Source organism: Heliangelus exortis, chromosome 11 (genome assembly GCF_036169615.1).
Source record: "Heliangelus exortis chromosome 11, bHelExo1.hap1, whole genome shotgun sequence".
In the NCBI taxonomy this organism is placed as follows: Eukaryota; Metazoa; Chordata; class Aves; order Apodiformes; family Trochilidae; genus Heliangelus; species Heliangelus exortis.
The window spans coordinates 6,864,453-6,884,699 of NC_092432.1; the positions used below are offsets into that span (position 1 = coordinate 6,864,453).

General features: G+C 41.8%; 1 protein-coding gene across 3 annotated transcripts in view; it reads left to right on the forward strand.

Moving 5' to 3' along the window:
• Positions 1 to 6,442: 6,442 nt before the first annotated feature.
• AKAP13 (A-kinase anchoring protein 13) overlaps positions 6,443 to 20,247 on the forward strand; it is a 67,467-nt gene continuing 53,662 nt past the window's right edge. For all 3 annotated transcript variants that reach the window (XM_071754291.1, XM_071754292.1, XM_071754293.1), the window contains exons 1-2: positions 6,443 to 7,601; positions 16,725 to 16,806. In XM_071754291.1, the coding sequence (XP_071610392.1) occupies positions 7,521 to 7,601; positions 16,725 to 16,806 (163 nt within the window). In that variant the 5' untranslated portion in view covers positions 6,443 to 7,520. The remainder of the gene's footprint in view (positions 7,602 to 16,724; positions 16,807 to 20,247) is intronic.

Genomic DNA, 20,247 nt, shown 5'->3' on the forward strand with positions numbered 1-20,247 from the left:
AAACTGGAGACATAAATGAATGGTAAAAGTTGAATAATTTCCTCAGTTCAAGTTGTGTCGTTTTTATATTGTCTATTAATTTTACTCACTGACACCATACATCCTTTTTCTTGGGCTTTATCCGCCAATTCATCTATGTAATCTGCTGTCCTGTCTCTCTTTGTAAATAAATACTTTAATTCTTTAGACAGAAGCATCCACTTGGAACAGATTCTTTTTGTAGGGATACATGTGGAGCAGCCCAGGTGATGTCTGCTCCTGTGCTGTGCCTACAGCAGCTGGTATCATGCTATCATTTTGGAAGATGATGTGGTGTTTCCTGCATTCTGTCAATGCAAGATGGTTTTTCCTAAGAAAAACTCATGCTAATTCTCAACCTCATACCTTTGACTGTAAGACTTTACCCTTTGCAGGATTTGTTATAGGATAATGAAATGTCTATTAATTCGTGTAAATCAATACTTTCTCATATCCTGTATCTATTTCACTGATGTCAGAACATGCTTTTTTATTATGAAGCATTCCTTCAAGTTTGACATTTGTGAGCTTTATAGATAATGAAACATCCCTTTTTTTTTTTTCTTTTCTTTTTTTCTTCTTTTTTTCTTTCTTGCATTTGAGGTAAATGTGTGATCTCTTCAGCTCCTACATGTCACTTAGGTGTTGTGTGGATTGAGTAGGCTTCAAATCTTTGGTGGATAGGCTGTATGAAGCACTGTATGAACCAATTTCCAGTAGCTTGTCCAATATTTACAATGGTTTGAAAACTCCTATAAATGCAATTCACTATTTTAAATACTTATATAATTCTTTCAGATCCCAGAAGCTGTAATCCTGCCTTTAGAGTAGGAGGGGTTGAATCACCTTAATTAGCAAATATTATTACTGTGTGTGTATAAATTCACCTTCCATTACTGGCACCTGAAAAAAATGTGAAGGGAAATTGAAGCTAAGCTAATGTCACCAGCTTTAGTGCTGGATAAGGTAAAAAGTGAACATCATTTCTGATGACCACCTTCAGCAGCGCCTTCAGTCTGGGCTGAGACAGCTGTGAAACCACAGCAGTATCTCCCATCTATATATCTTGGTTAAAAATTGTATTATTCTTTATGAAAGACCAATGGTTTTGTGTTTTACCCATCTGTAGGTAATCAGACCCTGTGCCCCAGTGGGAATTGCCTGAGCACAGGAGGAACTTGTGTCCCAGAGGCCATGGGATCTGCAAAGTTGCTTCTGAGGGGCTTCTGCAGATTATAACTCAGGTGCTCCTTGGCAGCCTACTTTGGGGACTGTTCCCATTTTATCCACTTGTATTTTCCCTTCCCTGTTTTCAGGATGCTGGAATTCACTGAGGGGAAAAAACATGTTCAGTGTTTGACAGGGAGAAGTGTTTCTCTCAACTCCCATAACATGCTAAATAAATATCTGTGGCTCGGTCCAAGATCCCACAGCACTTCAGCCAGCCAGACATCTTGATTTGCAGTTATTTTTGGTAAAGGCAGAATAGATGTTGTAAAGTGATGTAAAGTCAGCTGAGGGATTGCTAATCTCTTGCGTGGGGTGTGTTTCTCCTGTAGCCATTTGGGAGCAGTAAGATGGGCAGTTGACTTCCTCTGAAAGGATGTTCAGGCATGCTCTGTGGCAGACCAAAGCTTCAGCATTTTTCTGAAGGTTATGTGGACAATAGAAATTCCTGAGAAATGTACACTGAGTTTCTGAGAGATATTAGAAAAGGGAAGATGAGGAAATGGCTGAAGGTCTCAGAAGGTGTTTTTATATATTCTCAAAACATATGTATCCATATGTCTGACAGCTTTTCAAACCCTCCTTCCTTTGTGATTCCTTAGCTGGTTGTGATGGTTGTGTCTTTAAGCTCAAATGCAGGCAGCAGCTGTGCAGGGGTTTGTTTGGATATAAAATTCAGCTCAGTCGTGTCCCAAAGCATGGTATGGCTCAGCAAGGAAATGTCTCTCTCAAGACCTTTGTGTGAAGAGTTGAAATTGACAGGAGAGCCAGGGCTGCCAGGATGGAGAATAAGACTTTTGTTGATACTGTGGATTATTTGCCCCAAGGATTAAGTTGAGCTGCTGAATATGGAGGTGTTTTAGGACCAGGATTGTGAAGATTTGTTGCCTCCATTGAAGAGCTTCCCCCTTACTCAGTGCCTGCCACAGATGGAACCCTTGTGATCTCTGCTCATGAGGGACTGAGCACTTCCCTCTTCCTGACTCCTCTGACTTTTCTGTGCATAGAGGAATCCAAAATCATGAGCAGCCTTTCAGAACTTCCTCATCCAGAGGATGCTGCTTGGTGGAACACTGGTGAGTTGTGCCATGGCAGAGGGATATGGCCCTGAATCCAAGTGCTACTGTAGCAATGCAGATGAAACAGGCAGAGAGCAGGTCAGCCACAAAAGTCCTCTCAGTCTTGCAGCACTTCTGATAAAATGAGAAATGCTTTATCTAACATGAAGGGCCCTTCACCATGATCTGCAGTGTGAGTGCTTGCTAGCATTCAGCAACTGTCTGGTCTTCAAAATCCACATTCCAGCATCCATCTCGGTCTCCTCTCGTGTGGGTGCTGACCCATCTTGCAGCAGACATAGTAGTGTGTACTCCCTTCCAGACTGGACATGCTCCTCTTAGAGGTTTTGCTATATTAGAGAGCAGATTTCCTTTGCCTTACTTAGTTTTAGAAAATAAAAAAAGGGGGGGTTGTTTTGTCTATCCTTGCAAGTGTCAGAAACAAAATTTAAAATACCTCTTCCAAAAAGCTGATATTTTTTTTTAAGAAAAGAGCAATGGAATTTTTACTTCTCTCTTACTGTCTGATGAATTTGTTCTCTCCTGTGTATAGTGCCCAAAAGAGGGTTTTGATTTGCTTAAGACATGGAAGAATTTCTTCCTTTCATCTACTGCTCCATTAGTCCCTATCAGAGGCACAGTTAAAAAAGTTATTATGCCTGAGTATTTCTGCAGATTGCATCATGTTCAGTGTTTCATAACAATATGGCAAAAGTAATTTGAAACAGATAACAATAGTGCAGTCTGTTTCAGAATAACCATGATTTCCTTGTCATTAAGAGGTTAGCAGGGAGGGGAGGAGGAGTTTTATCTGGATGAGTTACAGATCATATGGTGCTATTGAGCGTCTTTCCCGCCCCCCCCCCCCCCCCCCCCCCCCCCCCGCCCCTTTCCTTCCCTTGAAATTCACAGTACTGGACTTTGGTTTGGATACGAAACGATTGGATAGTTTCAAACTCCTGTCTGCACAAAGCAGCTCAGCACTTCCAGATGTTTTCAATAATGAGCCCAGAACTGTCGCATCAGCAGTCGATGGCCCAAGCTGCTGCTTGTGTCTCTACTCCATTTTGAGCAACTTGCAGGGGGAAAAGAAAAAAAGTTATTTACTTGTTGGAGTAGGTTTTTTATTTAATCTTTATCCTCTGATTGTCTGGTGCATTGTGTTTCTAAAGATACATACTGCATGCTGTGTAAAGATGTGTACGGGATTCAACAAACTGCCTTAAACAGATGGACAAAAGAGAGGAAAGCTTTGTTCTGCTTCATCCAGGCTGGGTCTGCCTTGTGTGCATGAGGCTGTGTGCAAGGGGAGAGCTCCAGCCTGAAACAATGCAGCAAAAGCCCCACCTAATGTGGGAGGAGAGTGATGGTCTCCCAAGGGGGTGTATGTCTGGCACATTATCTTCTTTTTGTTTATATTACATTTCTTCCCCCCTCCTCTAACAGCAAAGTCTGGAAAGGAAGATGAGATGGACTTGGGGTGTCTGCAGTCATCACTGGCCTCCTGATCTTGGCTGTGAGTCAGGAACATAACCACAGAGAAGCTCTTGGAACAAATTAGGGATTTGGAAGCTTAAATTTGAAAAGAAAAAGAGAAGGGAGATCAGGGGATATTTTGTGTTGATTTATTTGTTTGTTTGTGTTGGTTATTTCCCTCTGTAGCTGAAGGTGTAGAGGAGTCCAGAGGGATCAGTTGTCAAACTTTACTAGATCAAGATGTGTAATTATGGAGCAAGGCAGCTCATCATCGTCATTCACAGCTTCTCTGGGCAGCTCTCACCACCTGCCTGCAAGATTCACCTGAACTTTGTGTTCCCTCCTGCCCCATGAAGGCACATTGTTGGGTACTTGTGGCTTTTGGCTATACCAAGATGCTTGTGCAAAGCTCAGTAAAATTGGCCTCCTCTTTTTAACTTCCTTCTACGAAGGCTGCACTGTTCCCCACCTCCTTTAACTAGAGATGTTTCTCAAATCTTCTTACCTGCAGGAAGGGTGAGATAATGTGACCCACAAAAGATTAGGTCTTGATGCAGCTACACATCAGACCTGTTGCAACTCTGTGGAAGATGGACTACCACCGTTAGTAGCAATGCTACTAAACCTGTACCCTACTAACTTGCTCTCTGAAAGGTGAACTTGTTTGAGCCTTGCAGCTCAACATCTTCTGGTTACTATAGGTGTTCTGTGGTTCAAAGGTGAAGCACATTAGACTTTACACATCTGCACTTTGGCAGAGTTTTGCAGTTGTCATTTGGATAAATCTTGACCTTATGTATCAGCAGCTGTCTTTAAAATGAGTTGAAAATAAAATTAAGTTCTGTATCAGTTAAAAAATATGGGTGCTCCATAATGAAACATAAGAGCATCTTTAAGGCATGGTGTCTGCTGTGAATTCCTTTACCTGAGCTAAATCCACACAGTTTCTTTATAGGTTCCTGTCTTGTAAATTTAGATTTGAGGAAATCCCTGCCTTTTATGGTAGTGTTTGAAGGGCTGGAATGCTGTCACAGCCATTTCTGATTCCTCATCTCGACAGGCACATGATTGCTGGGATTCATTACTTATGGAGAAAACTGGTGGCTCCAGAAAGTCCCCAAAGTACTACCACGTTTTCTGTGTGTCCTAACACTGAAAGCAGAAGCTGTGCTTGTTTTTGAGGAGAACAGAGTCTTTGGCTGACAACTCAAGCTGGGGATTATAGCTGTAAAAGAGCCTTGTAAAGGAGATCCTCTTCAGTTAAGCTGGTGGTGTGGTGGAGATGAAGCTTTGGGTTGTGAGGGAGAGACCAGAGCCTAATGGAAGTGGGGGGCGATACCTCACATTGAGCATAAGTGTGTCCCTAACTGGAAGAAGCGTCCAGTCCCCAGCCCACTCCAGCACATAAGTATGTGTATGTTCATGGTGTGATGCCCAGCAGTGGACCTTGGAGTGGCCACCAAGCCATGGAAGGTCCTAAGAAAAGATGCCCTTCTCAACTTGCTTACAGAGCCTGCTAAATTGAGAGGGTAGTTATTTTTTTTTCTTTTTAGTAATCTGGCTGTGTACAAAGTGGGGGTGTCATATCCAGGAGAGCCCAAAATAGTACTTTGTGTTTCTGTAAACTCCCATTCTTCAGTCTTTTACCAAATAGGGGTGAAGGGGTGTTTTTTCCTGTGTTACCCAGAGGCAGACTCCTGGTGCAGTGTTTTTGGGTAGCCAGAAGATAGGGTTGTACTGGAAAGAGAGGAACTGAACTGCTCACTCACAGCACATGTACTTACACCTCCTTTGAAAGACTCCTTTTGCATTCAGATGTCAAAAACTCAGTTTTTATCCTGAAATTCAGCAGGCTGCAAGGTTGGAGTCACCTTTGCCAGAACTAAAGCTGGTGGTTACAAAGGTCTTCATACAACCAGGTGACTTGGGTCACCATGTGGGGCTGGATGAAAAGACCTCCCATCCCCTCACTGAACTCCACCAGTGGAACAAATCCCAGCAGCAGGAGGTGAGCCAGTTGACCTGGTGCCATGAGGATGGCTCTAGGAGCTCTGCAGTTAAGCACTGGGGTGATAAGCACCATTTCCTATGTCTGTGTTTCCTACTTTGCAACATGGGATTAACTATTCTGCATCTGCACCTTTTCTGTCCAGAAAAGCAGCAAGTTCTGCTTGCTACAGGCTCCCAACCACAGAACCTCCCCCTCCTCTTTTCTTCTCCTCTTTTTTTTTTTTTCCTTAACCACCCCCATTCGCTTTTGAATCGGTGAATGAGGGAATGTCTAAAGCTAGGGAAGTATGGAAAGATTTCGTCCCTGGAGAGGTCAGGGTGGGGTGGAAAGTGGAGGGGGCTGCAAGGGGGCAGTTTGAAAACAGGAAACCATGTGGTAGCGTGAACGCAGGGCCCAGCTGATGTGAAAGAGCTATTGAGGAGAGATCTGACTGGCCCAGCCTTACAGAGACTAAAAAACTTTAGGGTTTTTTTTTGTTGTTTTTTTTTTTTCTTTGAAAGAATGAAAGCTCTGCCTTTCAGGCTAGAATAAAAGAGAGAAAAAAGTCTTTTCTGGAGAAAGCAAGCTGCTGAAATCTTTTGCTAGACAAGCAAATGGACATCAGTAAATGGCTGACTTCTTTTTTTTTTTTTTTTTTTTTTTTTGTCTGAGCTGATTAAATTGCTCCGGAAGGGCTAAGCCTGAAATTCTCTTTCACTCACCTGTCCTTTGGGGAGTGTGAAGAATCTTTTTTAGTCTCCAAAGACACGTCCCTTTGCTTTTCAGTCTCCTTTTGGAGGAAACGCGCACAGAGTGCCTGCAGCTGGAGGTTGAAGAGGCTGGGAAAGAAAACTGCAGCTTTTAATTCCCCCTCTCCCTCCTTTTTTTTTTGCTTTTCTCTGAAGAGATGAATCATGCTCTCATAACTGCAAAGAAATTTTAAAAGCTGGGAGAACACTGGTGCAGGACTAAAAAGGCAAGCAGTGACGTCCCAGCCCAAATCAGGAGGGAGTGGCTTTATTTCGTTATTTTCTTTCCTTTTTCCCTTTGCTATCATTAGAAATTTAAACTTAATGCAAGACCAAGCCCTTCTGTCTGGTGAACAGTGGACTGACTCAAAAGGAGGAAAGTACCTTTTTTTATTTTACTTTCAGTGTATGAGGGCGTGAAAGAAAGCTCACGTTGGTGACAGTATTTACATTGGATTGGTGATCAGCTTTTTGGATTTTTTCTGCTTTTCCTGAATTAGACCTGTTGTGCCTGAGTCAACCTTCTGCCTTCCCTCTCAGAGGATCAAGGTTCCTGCTACACACATCTGGCTTTTGTTCTCTTTTGGGGCAGGATTTTCATTCTGGTGCTTTTTGGATATCAAAATTGTCTGGAAAACATTTTTTTTTTTCTTTTTTAATTATAATCTTAATGGGACGGCTGACACCATTCTTGGCAGTTGCAAAAAAAAAAAAAAAACCAACCAACAATAATCCTATATGTATAAAGCTCTCTTCAAATATCTTTTGTTTGCTATAAGTTCCTGCATTGCCTGTATAAGCAAATCTGTTCCGAGAAGACTTTATCAGCCGGTCACAGCTCTGGGACTTTCTTTTTCCTGCTGAGAGGCTCAGACAGACTGCTGTGCAGAGACACAGGGACTCCTCTGAGCTCCTATGTGAGAGGTCTGGAGCATTCCTGGCTGTGGTCAGCCCGGGCTTTGTGGTGGGCTCTGCTCCTCCACACCCGGCTTTTTGGACAAAATGTACGAACGCCACAAGAGGCGATACAGCCTGTGCGACATTTCCAAGGTGGACAGGACTGTAGATGTTGTGTTGTTAAAGGTATGATGTTTGTGTTTGCTTCTTTATGGGTTCTTTTCCCCACCTCTAATGGGTCTCTCTTGTTCCCTGCTATACCCATCCCCTAAGATGAGAGGTGCACAGAGGGGGAGCCGGTGGAAGAGTTCTTGTTCTGCAGCATGGAGTTAGCTTTGAGTGCTAGCAAACCATTTTATGGCAAGTACTGTTATCCCTACTACCAGATAATCTCTTGTGGCATACATTCAGGTGTCATTTCAGAGACCTTTCCCTGGCCTTCCCCATCCTCTGCTGATAGTCCCCTCCTGCCTTACAACCTTCTCTGCTCATCCGTGGGTTTCCTCTGTAAGGGTTTTCATTTTCACTGGTCACTTTTTAGGGTTGAAATGCACATGCATGTCCCTTGAAAGATGTATTCTGCCAAAAAGGGCATGGTGGATCCTCCTTTCCCTCTGTTTTTTGTTTGTGTTTGGAGGGTGTTGCTGCCCGTCTTATTGTTTGGGTGTGAGTTTTGCCTCAAGATGGGCTGTAGCAAGAGTGAGGAGTGGCTCTTGGCTAATTGTCCCAGTGTGTTCCTCCTCTAATTCTAAAATTAGCAAGTGCTCCACCAAATGGCACAGTGGCAGTCTGGGAATGTCCTGTCTCTGTAACAGCTTTTTGGAGCTTCAGCAGTTTCCTGGCAAAGTGGATGGAAATCGGAAAGCAGCCAGAGGGACTACAAAATGCAGCCCAACTTAGAGGTCTGAGCTCCTGGAAGATTATTTCCTTTCCCTCTCCATTTTTCTCCCTTCTCTTTTCTTAGGTGAAACAGTGTGTTTCTCTATGATGATGTGGCTTCTTTTTATGTTTTTTGCTTCATGCCCTGGTTTAAGGGTTAAGAATGTGGAAAAAAATTATTTTCAGATGATTCTTTTTCTGTTTCATCTGCACTAAAATAGACCCAGCAGTTGCTAACCTGCACTGTTTAGGAATAAAAATATTTTCCTTTAGTGTATCAATGTATCCTTTGATTTTTAGTTGGATGAATACCCTTAACTTGTTTTCTCTACCAGCTCAGTTTTGTTAGGTATTTTTGTGCTCTTACGGTAATGATTCTGGTTGGGGATTGAATCCATGGTATTCAATCTCTAGACACATCGTGAGTCATTAAAACTGTAGACATATTGTACACACACTACTTGTGTGGAATGACTGCTTAATAATTCTTGGGAGAAGACCTGTTACTCCTGACAATCTCAGGTGCCAATATAAAAACATGATCTTTTTCTTTACAGAGAGTATTTGGATGCCTGGGTTGAAATGTAATTCACTATAATTAACTGAGTTCAGTATTTCTGGTGTCATAACTTCCTTAAATTAATTTTTGTTCAGCAAAGCCTAGGTTTTGTAACAAAATATGGCTCTTGTTAGTTTCCACTAGTATTTTCATAACTGAGTTTCAAAACTGTGGGTTACACTGTCTGTCCCTGCAAATGACTCAGTGTCCATATATGTGTGTGTGTGTGTGCACCGGTTTGCTGCTCCCAACATGGGCTGTCCAGGCAGCAGATGTTTGAAGTAGGAGGGTGCTAGTGACAGCTGTAGTTACAATCAGCTTCAGCTTGATTTTCAGTCATTCTTCATGTTTTAGCTGGTTTCTATAGCATAATCAGTAGACGAAATGAAACGTTGATGGGTAGAGGGATCCTGGCCAGCACTTGAGTGCATCAGTGGCAGATCATCTCTGGATGTTAATGGGAGATGGATCAGACCCTTAATGAGGAGAGCTGGGGGTTTTATTTGGTTTGGTTTTAATTAAAAAAACTCAGGGTCATCACATCTTGATGAGTTAAGTTTGGTTTTTTAGTTGTCAAGTATTGAAATCAAGTAGATATACTTCCAACAGAAGCAAGCCTGAGTAGGATCCACTGAAGGTGTTTAATATGAATGAAATTTTAACAAGATTACCTGCATAGCAGCAAGCAGCTTTCAGTTTGCCCTATAGCAAACTTTCAGTTTGAGTCAGACAAGCTGTCTTTTCTTTCAGTGGTATATGAATATGTTCTTTGCTTCATTTTAAGACAGGGAACTTGGTAATCCTGACATAGGAAAGAAAAACAGTTGTTGAAGAAGGACAACTGGAACAAGTTGTGAACAAAGAAGATCTTGTGTCACTTCAGTTGCTAAATGTTTATAGATGGGATTAGATTTGCATTGATTGCAACCATTTGTAGATACAGTCGCAAAAGAATTTTGCTTCCTGCTGACTGTTTTGCAATGAACATGTCTGCTGAAGGGTCATGGTGTTTTGGGGCTCAAATTTTCCATGTTGAGGTTGTTTCTGAAGAAGTGGCTTCTGGAGTTATGCAAAAAACAAAACAAAACACAACAAAAAATCCTCAGCAATTTTTGGGGTTGATGCACACAATTATTTGTAGCTTTAACATATAGCAACCTTCCTATATCTGAAGGGGGCCTACAAGAAAGCTGGGGTAGCACTTTTTACGTGGGTGTGTAGTGAGAGGACAAGGGGAAATGATTTAATAACTTGAAGAGCGGAGATTAAAGTGAGACATAAGGAAAAAATTCTTTCCTGTGACGGTTACTTGAGTATAGGGGTACACTGTACGTTGCCACTGTACAGGGAAGCCTGGATGATGCAGAAATGGCATAAAAATTGACCATCATCTTTCCCAGTGGGATTGCATTGGAGCAGATGAGGGAAATGATGTTGGGTTCATGGGACATCTGCTTCTGTGACCAATTCACTGAGCTCTGAGCAGCTATGTGCAGGGTAAAGCAGCCTGTGCTGTGTTATTCTAAAATGGGAAGTCTCAGTGTGCCCGTATGTGAGTTGGCAGCCCTATCTCATTTTTATGTTGTGCCTCCTGCCACAAATATCTGTCTAGGGACAGAGTACAGATACCACACTGACGGGCATTTTGCAGTCAGTACATGTGAAACTAGACAAGCTTTCAAGTCTTGATCAGCAAACTGTTAAAAAATGAAATATGGGCTCACTTTGAGAATAAGAGATTGATTAATCACAACTGGAAATATTTCACAGTAGTTCATTGCCTATATTTACATTTCACTTTGTAGGTGAATGTTAAATGTAAGGCAAGTGTAAGGTTTTTCATAACTTAAAAAAATTTAGCTGCTCTTCAGATGAACAGATAGCACTCAGCTTCCAGTTTAAAATCAGAACATTATTCATGCAATTAAAACCAGCCCAGTGTTATAAAAACAATTAGGACATTTCGAAATTGAAGGAGGAGTTTATCAATTAGTTATTGTTCTCCCTGGCAGAGGGTTGCTCCAGTGACTCTACCCCAGGGCCAGAGCAGATCCTTTGGCATGAACCCTGCCCTCCAACCGTGCAGTGCAATTTGCAGCATCCTGAACTAGAAGTAGTAGAGAAGGTCCAAAAATTCACTGTGACTCAGGTACCTTCCATTGTATGTTATTATACTTACAAAGCTGCTTTTTTATTTTTCTGTGTACTTCATTTTTGGATATTTGACAGATAAGTATGTTAGTTAGTTCCTTCTCTAGGGTTTGGGGCTGAGGAAAGTACAATCCTCAGATGATGGGTGTGCACTCTCTCCTCAAAATTTGTGGCATTAAAATAAGTTCTTAATTTTAGTCCTGCATATATCTGCAGTGATTTGGTTGCTAATGGGACAGCAGGAGAGAAGTGCATTTATGATGATGTGGAGAGCTTCTGAGCATAACTCCTTGTGTCTGGTGTAGAATAAGAACTGAAAGAATAATTAAATGAAGCTAATGTGTTTTCACCTTAGGCAAAGACATGTTTGTGGGAAATTTGCTCCTGTTTTAGTCAAGATTTTTTTTCTGTGAAGCTGTTACTGCTGGTTTTAGAGCTTAATTTAATTTTGTTGTTACCAAGACTGAAATTGTGCTGGTGGAAGAGGACATGGAAGTGCCAAGGGCTGAAAAATACTCTTGGGGCACATGCTCCTTTCCCCAGCTGGGACACTGATAGAGGAAGAGTGCATTCTAGGAATGCAGCATTTCTCTAGTACCACAAAGTGATAATTTATTCAGTTATTTAAAATGTTCTCTAGTTGTCGGAGACTCTTCTGGTGTAATCCTTTAGCATAGATCTCTATAGCACTGCTCACTTCTTTCTGTCAACAAGGTCACTTGGGACCTCTTTGTAAAAATGTCCTAGTGTAGTGTCACCAAATCTGTAAAAATAGAAGCTTGGTGGAACATATTCTTAGTGCTAGAAGATAAATGTCTATACAAATCATTAGAGAATTGCAAGGGCTGTCACTTTGTCCCTTTTGGCATACATTGGAAAATGGTCTTTGTTTTCCTCATGGATGTTGTAAAACCAGGCCATAAAGTTTAAGCCAAGAAAATACAAGAGTATATTACAAAAATTTTAAATAAGCACTAAAAAGAAAAAAATTGGAATCTGTAAGCAAACCAATGTGTCTTCTCTGAATATTTTCTGGAAAAATGGCTGTCAGAGCAGTGATTCTTCCTCCTAATGTGTGTGTATATGGAGGTTTGTATCAATGGCTGGTGAAGGAAGATGATGAAAAGCCCTTCTCCAGGTGGCCCATCCCATGTGTTCCTTTTGAAAGGGGTTTGGAGGATCTTAAAGGGTGCTTTTTGTGAAGAAGCAAATCAGCTGTAGCTTTAGTCTCAGTTCAGGAGTTAAAAGAGACAATTGGATAATTCCATTAAAAGGATACAGTTGGATTATTCCATTATAAATGGAATTATGAAGTTAAAAGTTGCTCAGAATAAAATTTGAATTCCAGTTACAGGTGGTTCTTAGAGAAGAAGTAGTTTTAGTTAAAATTTTAAAAAAAGAAATCATTGTATGATTCCAGATTATTAAAGAAACTAGTTATAATTACATTTAAAATATTGTATGTTTTCTGCTATTTTTGCTCTTCAGTGAATATTTCAAATCCTTCCTGGTGTCTGTTATGTCTCAGTACAATGGACATGTACTTAGAAATATAATGAGCAAGCTAGAATTACTATACTAAATATTCTCCTGTGAGCAGTGGTATCTGGTTCTAGCTGCAAAGTAGAATTTAGTCTGGAAGCTGAGAGGAAAAAAAAGGAAAGGAATGGAAACTTGTAAATTAAGGACAAAGTTAAAACAATATGGAGGGAAGATGAATCTCTAGAGCTTTGCTAGGAAATGGAAGTTAAAGTCACCTGGTTCCTTCTGCTCTAGAGATGTTGATTTATATGGCTACCAGCGAGGCTGACAAGTGCAAACTTTTAAAATAGTGGGAGATTTTCTGAGAGGTCAGTGTGTTTTCTTGGCTGTGAAATGGAAGGCAAGAAGAGTTAAAATAAAACCAGAGGGGAGAGAAGAAGGACTTTTCCATGGTGGAAAGGCATGAGAGCCAGGGAGTGATTGGCCCCCAAGGTGTGTTTCCGGGCAGCCCTCTGCTGTGCTGCTCTGCCAGAAGTGGATATTTTTGAAATGTCTTTTGACATTTGATTCTGGTTTTCATGGGCAGGCACCTCTCAGGACCACAAGTGCTGGAGGAGGTCAGCAAACTCCTGGTCAAGACTGTTGGGCAGAGGGAAAAGAAGGAAGAGCCAGGGAATGGGGGCTGGGGTCACTCGTTTCTCCTGTGTGATGAAGGACATCCCGGCCCTGGTTGTCTCAGCTTGTCCAGCCCTGTCCTTTTCTTACCTAAAGAAGTTACTGCATTAAGTCACATCAAGTTTCAAATTAAATGTCTGCAGGATGATGTCTCTGAGGTTCAGGAAATGCATCCATGTGTTCCCAGAAAGTGCATTCAAACTGTCTGCTGCTTGCAAACCCAGCTGGTGTCCTGAAGCCCTATTTGGACACTCAGTGTTTCACAGGCAAACAGCAAATCCTTCAGGATTCAGCTTTTGGTGCCTGGCGATGTGCTTTCATGATTCACTCTATGCCTGAACTCCAGATAAACACAGTCAGGCTTCTGCATGGAAAAATAGATGGTTCTCTCCTGTTTTTTGGGGGTTTTGATTTATTTTTTTTTTTCAAAAGCTGCGTATTGAAACTCTGCTCCCAGAGGCTGTTTCATATTCCCTCCTGCCATGGGGACCCTGCTGCAAAGACCTGGAATGCCCCAAATTGCTGGCATATAATCAGTGTGGGCAAGGCAGAAAGCACATGGAGTTTTTATCATTGTCTGCTGCCACCAGCCTGTAGTCCTGTCACTGGGCTTGTCTTAGCAAAACAGAGGGAAGAAGAGAGGAATTTATTTTCTAATGGGATATTCTCTACAGCTCTCAGTGTCTGTACCTTCAGACACTGATCCTGGGTAAATATGAGCAGAACTCAGCTGTTAAGGAGGGATCCAAGTACTCAGTTTTGAGCTGTAAATAATGGGGTTTGTATTTTGAGTATCTGTGGACCACCCAGTTTACTGAGAGCATGCAGTAATCTTTCCTCAAATCCTGTCTGGGCTCGTTTTGGCATAAGGAATACTTGTATATAGTACTAGTTCCCTTTATTTGTATTTTGAAGATGATTATTTATTCCTGAATTAGGGCTACTGAAAGAAATATTTAGTTCCTAATGTTTTATTTTGTAGCTCATTAGGTATATTTGAAGCAGCACCTTAAACCTCAGCATTGTGCTCTCGTTACTGGTTTTTTTGTAGAAAAGAAGCAGACATTTTCAATACTTGGCAAAGTCACAGGGCAGAGGAGAAAGCTGGCTGGGTAATGGGAAAAATACTCAAATCTTTTTTGAAAAAATGCCAATGTCTATAATGCATTTTCAGTGGATGACTCAATTGGTCCTATTAAAGGAAAAAAATATGTTAATTCAGCCTAATATAGTTTATTCTGTTACCAATCAACTGACAGACTTGAACCTCCTCATTTTTCTTTCTTACTGCTAATAATTGAACAGGATGTTTAATTGTCATTTTCCAGTAGTGATTATCAGTATAAATCAGGAGTAGTTCACTTAAATTTGAGGGACATACATTGACTTAAGAGTAAGGAGGATCAGCATCAGGAAGATGAGGAATGAGATGCAAGCCAGTCAGAAGGAGGCAGAATATCTAAGGGGAAAAATGAGTATATAGGTGTGTGTATGTGCATTGAGTAGAGGTGCAGGGAAGGATGGGATCTTAGATGTACATATAGGGGTCTAATGGGATCTTAGATGAATATGTCTTTAATGCATATGTATGAGTAGAGGCAGTGAGCAACTGATAGGAAATGAACATCATATCTTAAGAAAAATAGCATACAAAATTGCCTGGAGGTGGGGAGAGATGTCCAAGTGGGATGTGCACTGATGTCACCCTGAGACTTAACTTTGGTAGAGCAGGAGATCTCCATCACTTCTCCTACAAGACTTCTGCTCATTTTTTCCTTTCTTGGATCTTCTCTGCTCCTTCCCTACCACCCCCAACAAATGCTGGTGACTGGGAAGGTCAGAGCTGGAGGATTTTAAGGGCATGATGGATTAAAACCTCTCAGATTATAGCTGAGCCTGACTTGGAGCAGCAGGAGGGGACAAGATGACCTGTCAAAGGCCCTTCGAAGCCCTTTTTGTCATCACAGAAGTACGGAGGAGGACAAAACCTAAGGAAGAAAAATGTGCTGTAGAAAGTAGCTGACAGGTCTGGGGGAGTGGAGTGTTGACTCCAGGATATGGTGAGCAAGGGGGAGGTGGAGGTGCTGGCAGGAGCCATGTCGGCCACGGGCTGGGGGATGCAGCCAGGCCAGAGAGGAGCACCAGCCAAAAATTGCAGTCCACATGTTCCATCATCTCGGCAATAAAGGGAAAAGGGCCACGGGTCACTAGTCAAAGCAGCAAGTCAGGTCAAGGGTATAAGAGTCTTGGGTGTTCTTTATTAGCAAAAGAAAGAATTAAAGGCAAAAGCAGTGTGTTTCATAACATGGGAGAAAGGAGAACATCAGCTTGATGAGAATCCAGCAAGGGACTGCAAACGTGGGGCAGGATCATGAAGAAAATTTGAAGACAGGAAAGAGGCAAAAATAAACACAAAAATGTCTCTGACACAGAGAAAGGAAATTATTTCTGGAGAGAAAATGAGAGAAAGGGTAGGAGAAGTAGTTGGCAAATAAGATAAAAGAAATTAATTCATTTCAGGAGCTTTCTTTCAGCTGCAATAGAACATGAGATTCTGTGTGTTGAGGCAGATGAGGAGAGGAAACAACCTCTGAATTTTGTAAGGTGGGACATGGGATTGTCCAGATGGGATGTGCTGGTGTTTGACAACATTCAGCTAGAAGGAACAGCAAAGCAAAGGGGCATCTGGAGCCTCTCAGCTGTGCGAAAGAAGTGATGGGAAGTGTATGTTGGATGAGCCAAGGCTTGTGGATAGTCCAGAGGACTTCAGAGTCAGAATATTGGAGAGCACAGCCCAAGGAAGGAAGAACAAAGCTATCGGTCTCGTGCTGGTATTTAGCCTTAGATGGAGTTTACCACCCGCTTTGGGCTGCATTCCCAAGCAGAGGCAGACAGGGGAGAAGGCTGAGTAGAAATCAATCACCCTTGCTGAAAGACTAGAAGTCATGGAAGGGGTGAGGGTCAGGGTGAGTTGGTAAGGGCTGATGTTAGAATAAACCATGTGATGTATTTTAGTTTCTAACATCATCATTTCAGTTAATGCAAACATGAAGTGAAATATACACAGTGCTTCTGGTTCTCACTATGGCCTGCGCACTTCCTTAACCCTCATTTCCACATTATCAGAACACCTTACTTTCTTTAAGGTCATATGGGTGGTAAGGAATTGCTTTTCTTTGGATAGTGAACTAAAGCATGAAGACAATGGGTATTTTGCCAGAAGTCCTGCTACAAATGGAAGTGAGAATAGAAGCCAGGTTTCTTCAGTCCTCAGCTAGTAGCTTAAACACTGGCTCATCCTCCCTCTGAACTCCTGCCTTGAGTGGGAGCCACCTTGAAATCATACTTTCCCCAGAGAAATCAAGTTTTTTGACATATTTTAACGGTTCGTTTAGTGATGCTAAAAATAAAGTGTCATGAGTTACTTTTAAGGTTTTTATTATTGGGATAAAATGAAGCCATAGCCATGTATCTGATGGTTAATACAGAGTTAACACATTGCAGAGGAGGTTAAGAGGGACATTACTGTGGCCTTTCTTTGATTTGCTCTGGTCTGTTTTCAGATAAACCGGGAAAGCTGGTGTTCCCTGGAGCCATGTCCTGATTCTTCCCTTCTGGAACGCAGGCGGACACGGGAATCTCCAGGTGAGCAGCATGCCTGTGGGGGCTCCAGACAAGCAGCCCTGCAGTTTTCCTCACCCTTTCTTTCCCCCTTTTTTCTTCTTATTTTTGACATCCTTGTTTCAAGAGTGGAATACATAAACTAAAGAAAATGTGTCATGAGTCTGCTGTGAGTCAGTGTTAGCACATGGCTCGAGCACTTGACTTTCAGTGAGCTGTGTGGTGTGTCACCTCCTTAAGTAATTTCACATTTCAAGTTCTTCATTATTTGAAAGTTTATTTTTTAAAAAATAAACATGAAAGGTGTGACTGAGAACATGGACGTGGTTTCTAGCCAAAATCATAATACAATCGGAAATTTAAACTCCTGAATCTATACGAGATGATTTGGATTCATGTGATGTACATTGCTGAATCCAAATCTGTGGCTTGATTTTGCTTCGATTTTTTTTTTTCCTGATGGAAGCTGCCATGTTTTCCAGACTTGAGGAAGCTTGTTCAGAACCATCATCCCCACACCCTGTCTACCAGCTGTGCCAAGCTCCCAGCCCTGCATGCTGGCTGGTACTTTCTGGCTCTTCCACTGGGCAAGTTTCAAAGAGGGATTGTCAGCCAAGATAAGAAAAACAGCATTTCCTTTCACTGAATTGTGCATGATTGAAACAAAGTAACTTAATCAGGGCCCTGAATAATGACTGTGCTTGGGTTGTTCACAGAGATGACACTTCTTGCTTTGCACTCCTTAGAAGTTGGGGTCTCACTTGAATCATCCTCAGCTTATCTGAGAGACTTGAAAGAAAAACGGAGTGAATCACTCAGTGTTGATATGAAATTCAAACCCAGTCTTTTCACATCATAGACTAGGAAGATATAATCTAGATGACTGACCTGTGGGGCTTACTCTAGGTAGAATTTCTGCATCTCATCAAAGTGAAATAAGTGGTTTTTTTTCTAAAAAAATATTCCTGTGTTTTTAATAGTCATGAACAATGAATAGCAGTTTCAGGAGTATTTTACAGGAGAACCTGTGGAATCACCAGGCTGCTGCTTTCTTAGTTGTGTCCTCAAATCCCTTGCTTCTTGGTATATTTTTACACTCCAGGCAAGAGCTGTTGCATTCCATTTGACTGCAAAATGACCTATGCTTGTTTGAATTTCCAGATTTATTATCACATATTCATATGGATCAATATTAGATAGATACTAATTACTTAATGCAGTGTTACCCTATAGAAATAGGATATTAATTATGTAATCAGGTAAGTGTATATACATATATATATATTAATAATTATAGTAATAAATGTCTAACACAAGCACAAGGCAGATTTTTAAACTGATTAATGTGTTTGCTGATTGGACTGAAGCAGCAGGAAGATCTCAGGCTCTGCAGGTTCTGACCTTTCTAGAAATAACATCCTTTCTGCACTCACATCCCTCTGGATGCAGTGCTGTGCAGCATAGGGAGGGCAAGACAAATCTGACAACACCAGCAGCAGTAAAGCCACTTGCTGTTGTAAAGTGGCTAACTTAAAAGTACACAGCTTGATAGACCTTTTTCACCTTCTGAGTAAATCCCACTGAAATGGCTTGTAAAAACTGAGTCTTCAGTTCTCAGAAGGTAACTCCAGAAACTGCAGCTTCTCATTTTCAGCCAGGGGTTTTGAAATGAAATGCGAGAAGGAATGTGGCAGACATGCAGATATCAGCATGGAATTGTAGGGCTCAGCCCTGTCTTGAAGGACACGAAGCTTTGGAAAATACATGTAAGAGAATTAGTTGGAAACTTTCTTCCTGAGGCTTTTTAATACTTTTTTTTTTTTTCCCCTCTATATTACGTGCAGAAATGCATTTCCATCATTTTATTTTTCACATGCACATTCACAGGGAGGAGCAGATAGCCACAGCTGCACTGTCAATCCAGTGTGATGGTTATCACAGTCCCCCTGTCACAGCAGGGGTGTCACTAGGGCTCACCAGGTGATGGCGCTCAGTGTTGTGCAGTGTTGGTGCAGGTTCAGTCGAAGGAAAAACCAGTAATCTAACTGAGCAAAGGAGGAGGGGAAGACACCCCACCTCCTGAACACCTGAAAATAAAGAGAATGAATGATTTGGGGCGGGGGGGTTCCCATCACTCTGCTTCTTGTCATGCCTCCCCACCACTTCATCTCCTCTGTGCCTCAGAGGCTTCTGCAGAGCCTTTTGCTGTGTCTTGTGCTGTATCCTTGGGCTGAGGTATCCACCCCTCAGAACATCTGGATAATCTCTGTGGATTTTCCACTGGAACGTGGCTCAAGCCCCTTTGTTTTTCAGTCGGGGCTGTGGACACTGCTGGCTGCCAGCTGGACAGGCACCCTGGCCTCCTCCTCTACAGCCTCTCCATCTCTCCTTTCCCCTCCTTTTTTTCACCCCTCTTCTCTCTTCCTCCCTCCCCTCACCCCTTGAGTGATGGAAAAGCAGTTCAGATTTTCCAGGTTTACTGAAAGGGGAATGGGACCAGGGAGCAGCTGCACCACCTCCAATAAATGCTTTTCCACTTCTTCGCAGCATGAAAGCTTCTTTGCAGGGCAATGGGGTTTTCCCACCACTTTCAGTTACTACTTGCCCAAGACAGGGAAGCACCATGGCCATCAATAAATTCTTTCCTCCAACAGTGGGTCATTGCCATGAGCTGGGCTGTGGCCAGGGTGTTTGATGGCTGCTCTTAGGCTCAAGTTAAGGATGGGGAAGAGAAAAAAAAATAGTCTCAAGGTATCCCAACCTGTTATTGCATTGATGTGTAAGGATGATGTAGCCAAGGATGGAGTTCATCAGGTGCAATTTAAGAGCAAAACAACATTGAAATGCCCTGGCTCCTCTCTAGGGAGCTAGACATGGTTAGTTGGAGCAGACTGCAAAATAACACCTTCCTTTTTTTAAAAAAAAAAACTTCAAATAAAAAGTATTTTGAGCTGGGAGAGAGAAGATTGTTCAGTTATTGCCAAAATTGCCATTAATACCTTTGCCTGAAGGCTGAACAAGCTTAATGATACTCAGACATTTTTATGTAGATATGTCAGGTAAGGCTTCTGGGAAGCAGAGCTCTTCCAGTGGCTGTAGGTTGTTCCTGTGCTGCTGATCATCCCAGTACAATCATCTGGAAGCTTTTTAGAAAAGAGATGTAGTATGCTTATATATCAATGTTGGGAGTTACAAAAGCTGAGAATTTTTTAAAAACAATTATTTTTGGAATGTTATGAAATAAAGCTTGTCATGAAATCCATCCTAGTGTTTTTTCAGTGAGAAGTACAGAAGAAGGAATAAAATAATTGTCCCAATATGCCTTCCAAGCACCTTGGCACTGAGAGGGAGTTGATTCTTTAACTGAGAAAGGAAATATTGTCAGGTTGTATTTCTACATTTATTAAATATGAATTTATTTTTGTACTTGCTGCAATTGATGAGAAACATTGTGCTCAGTGTGGA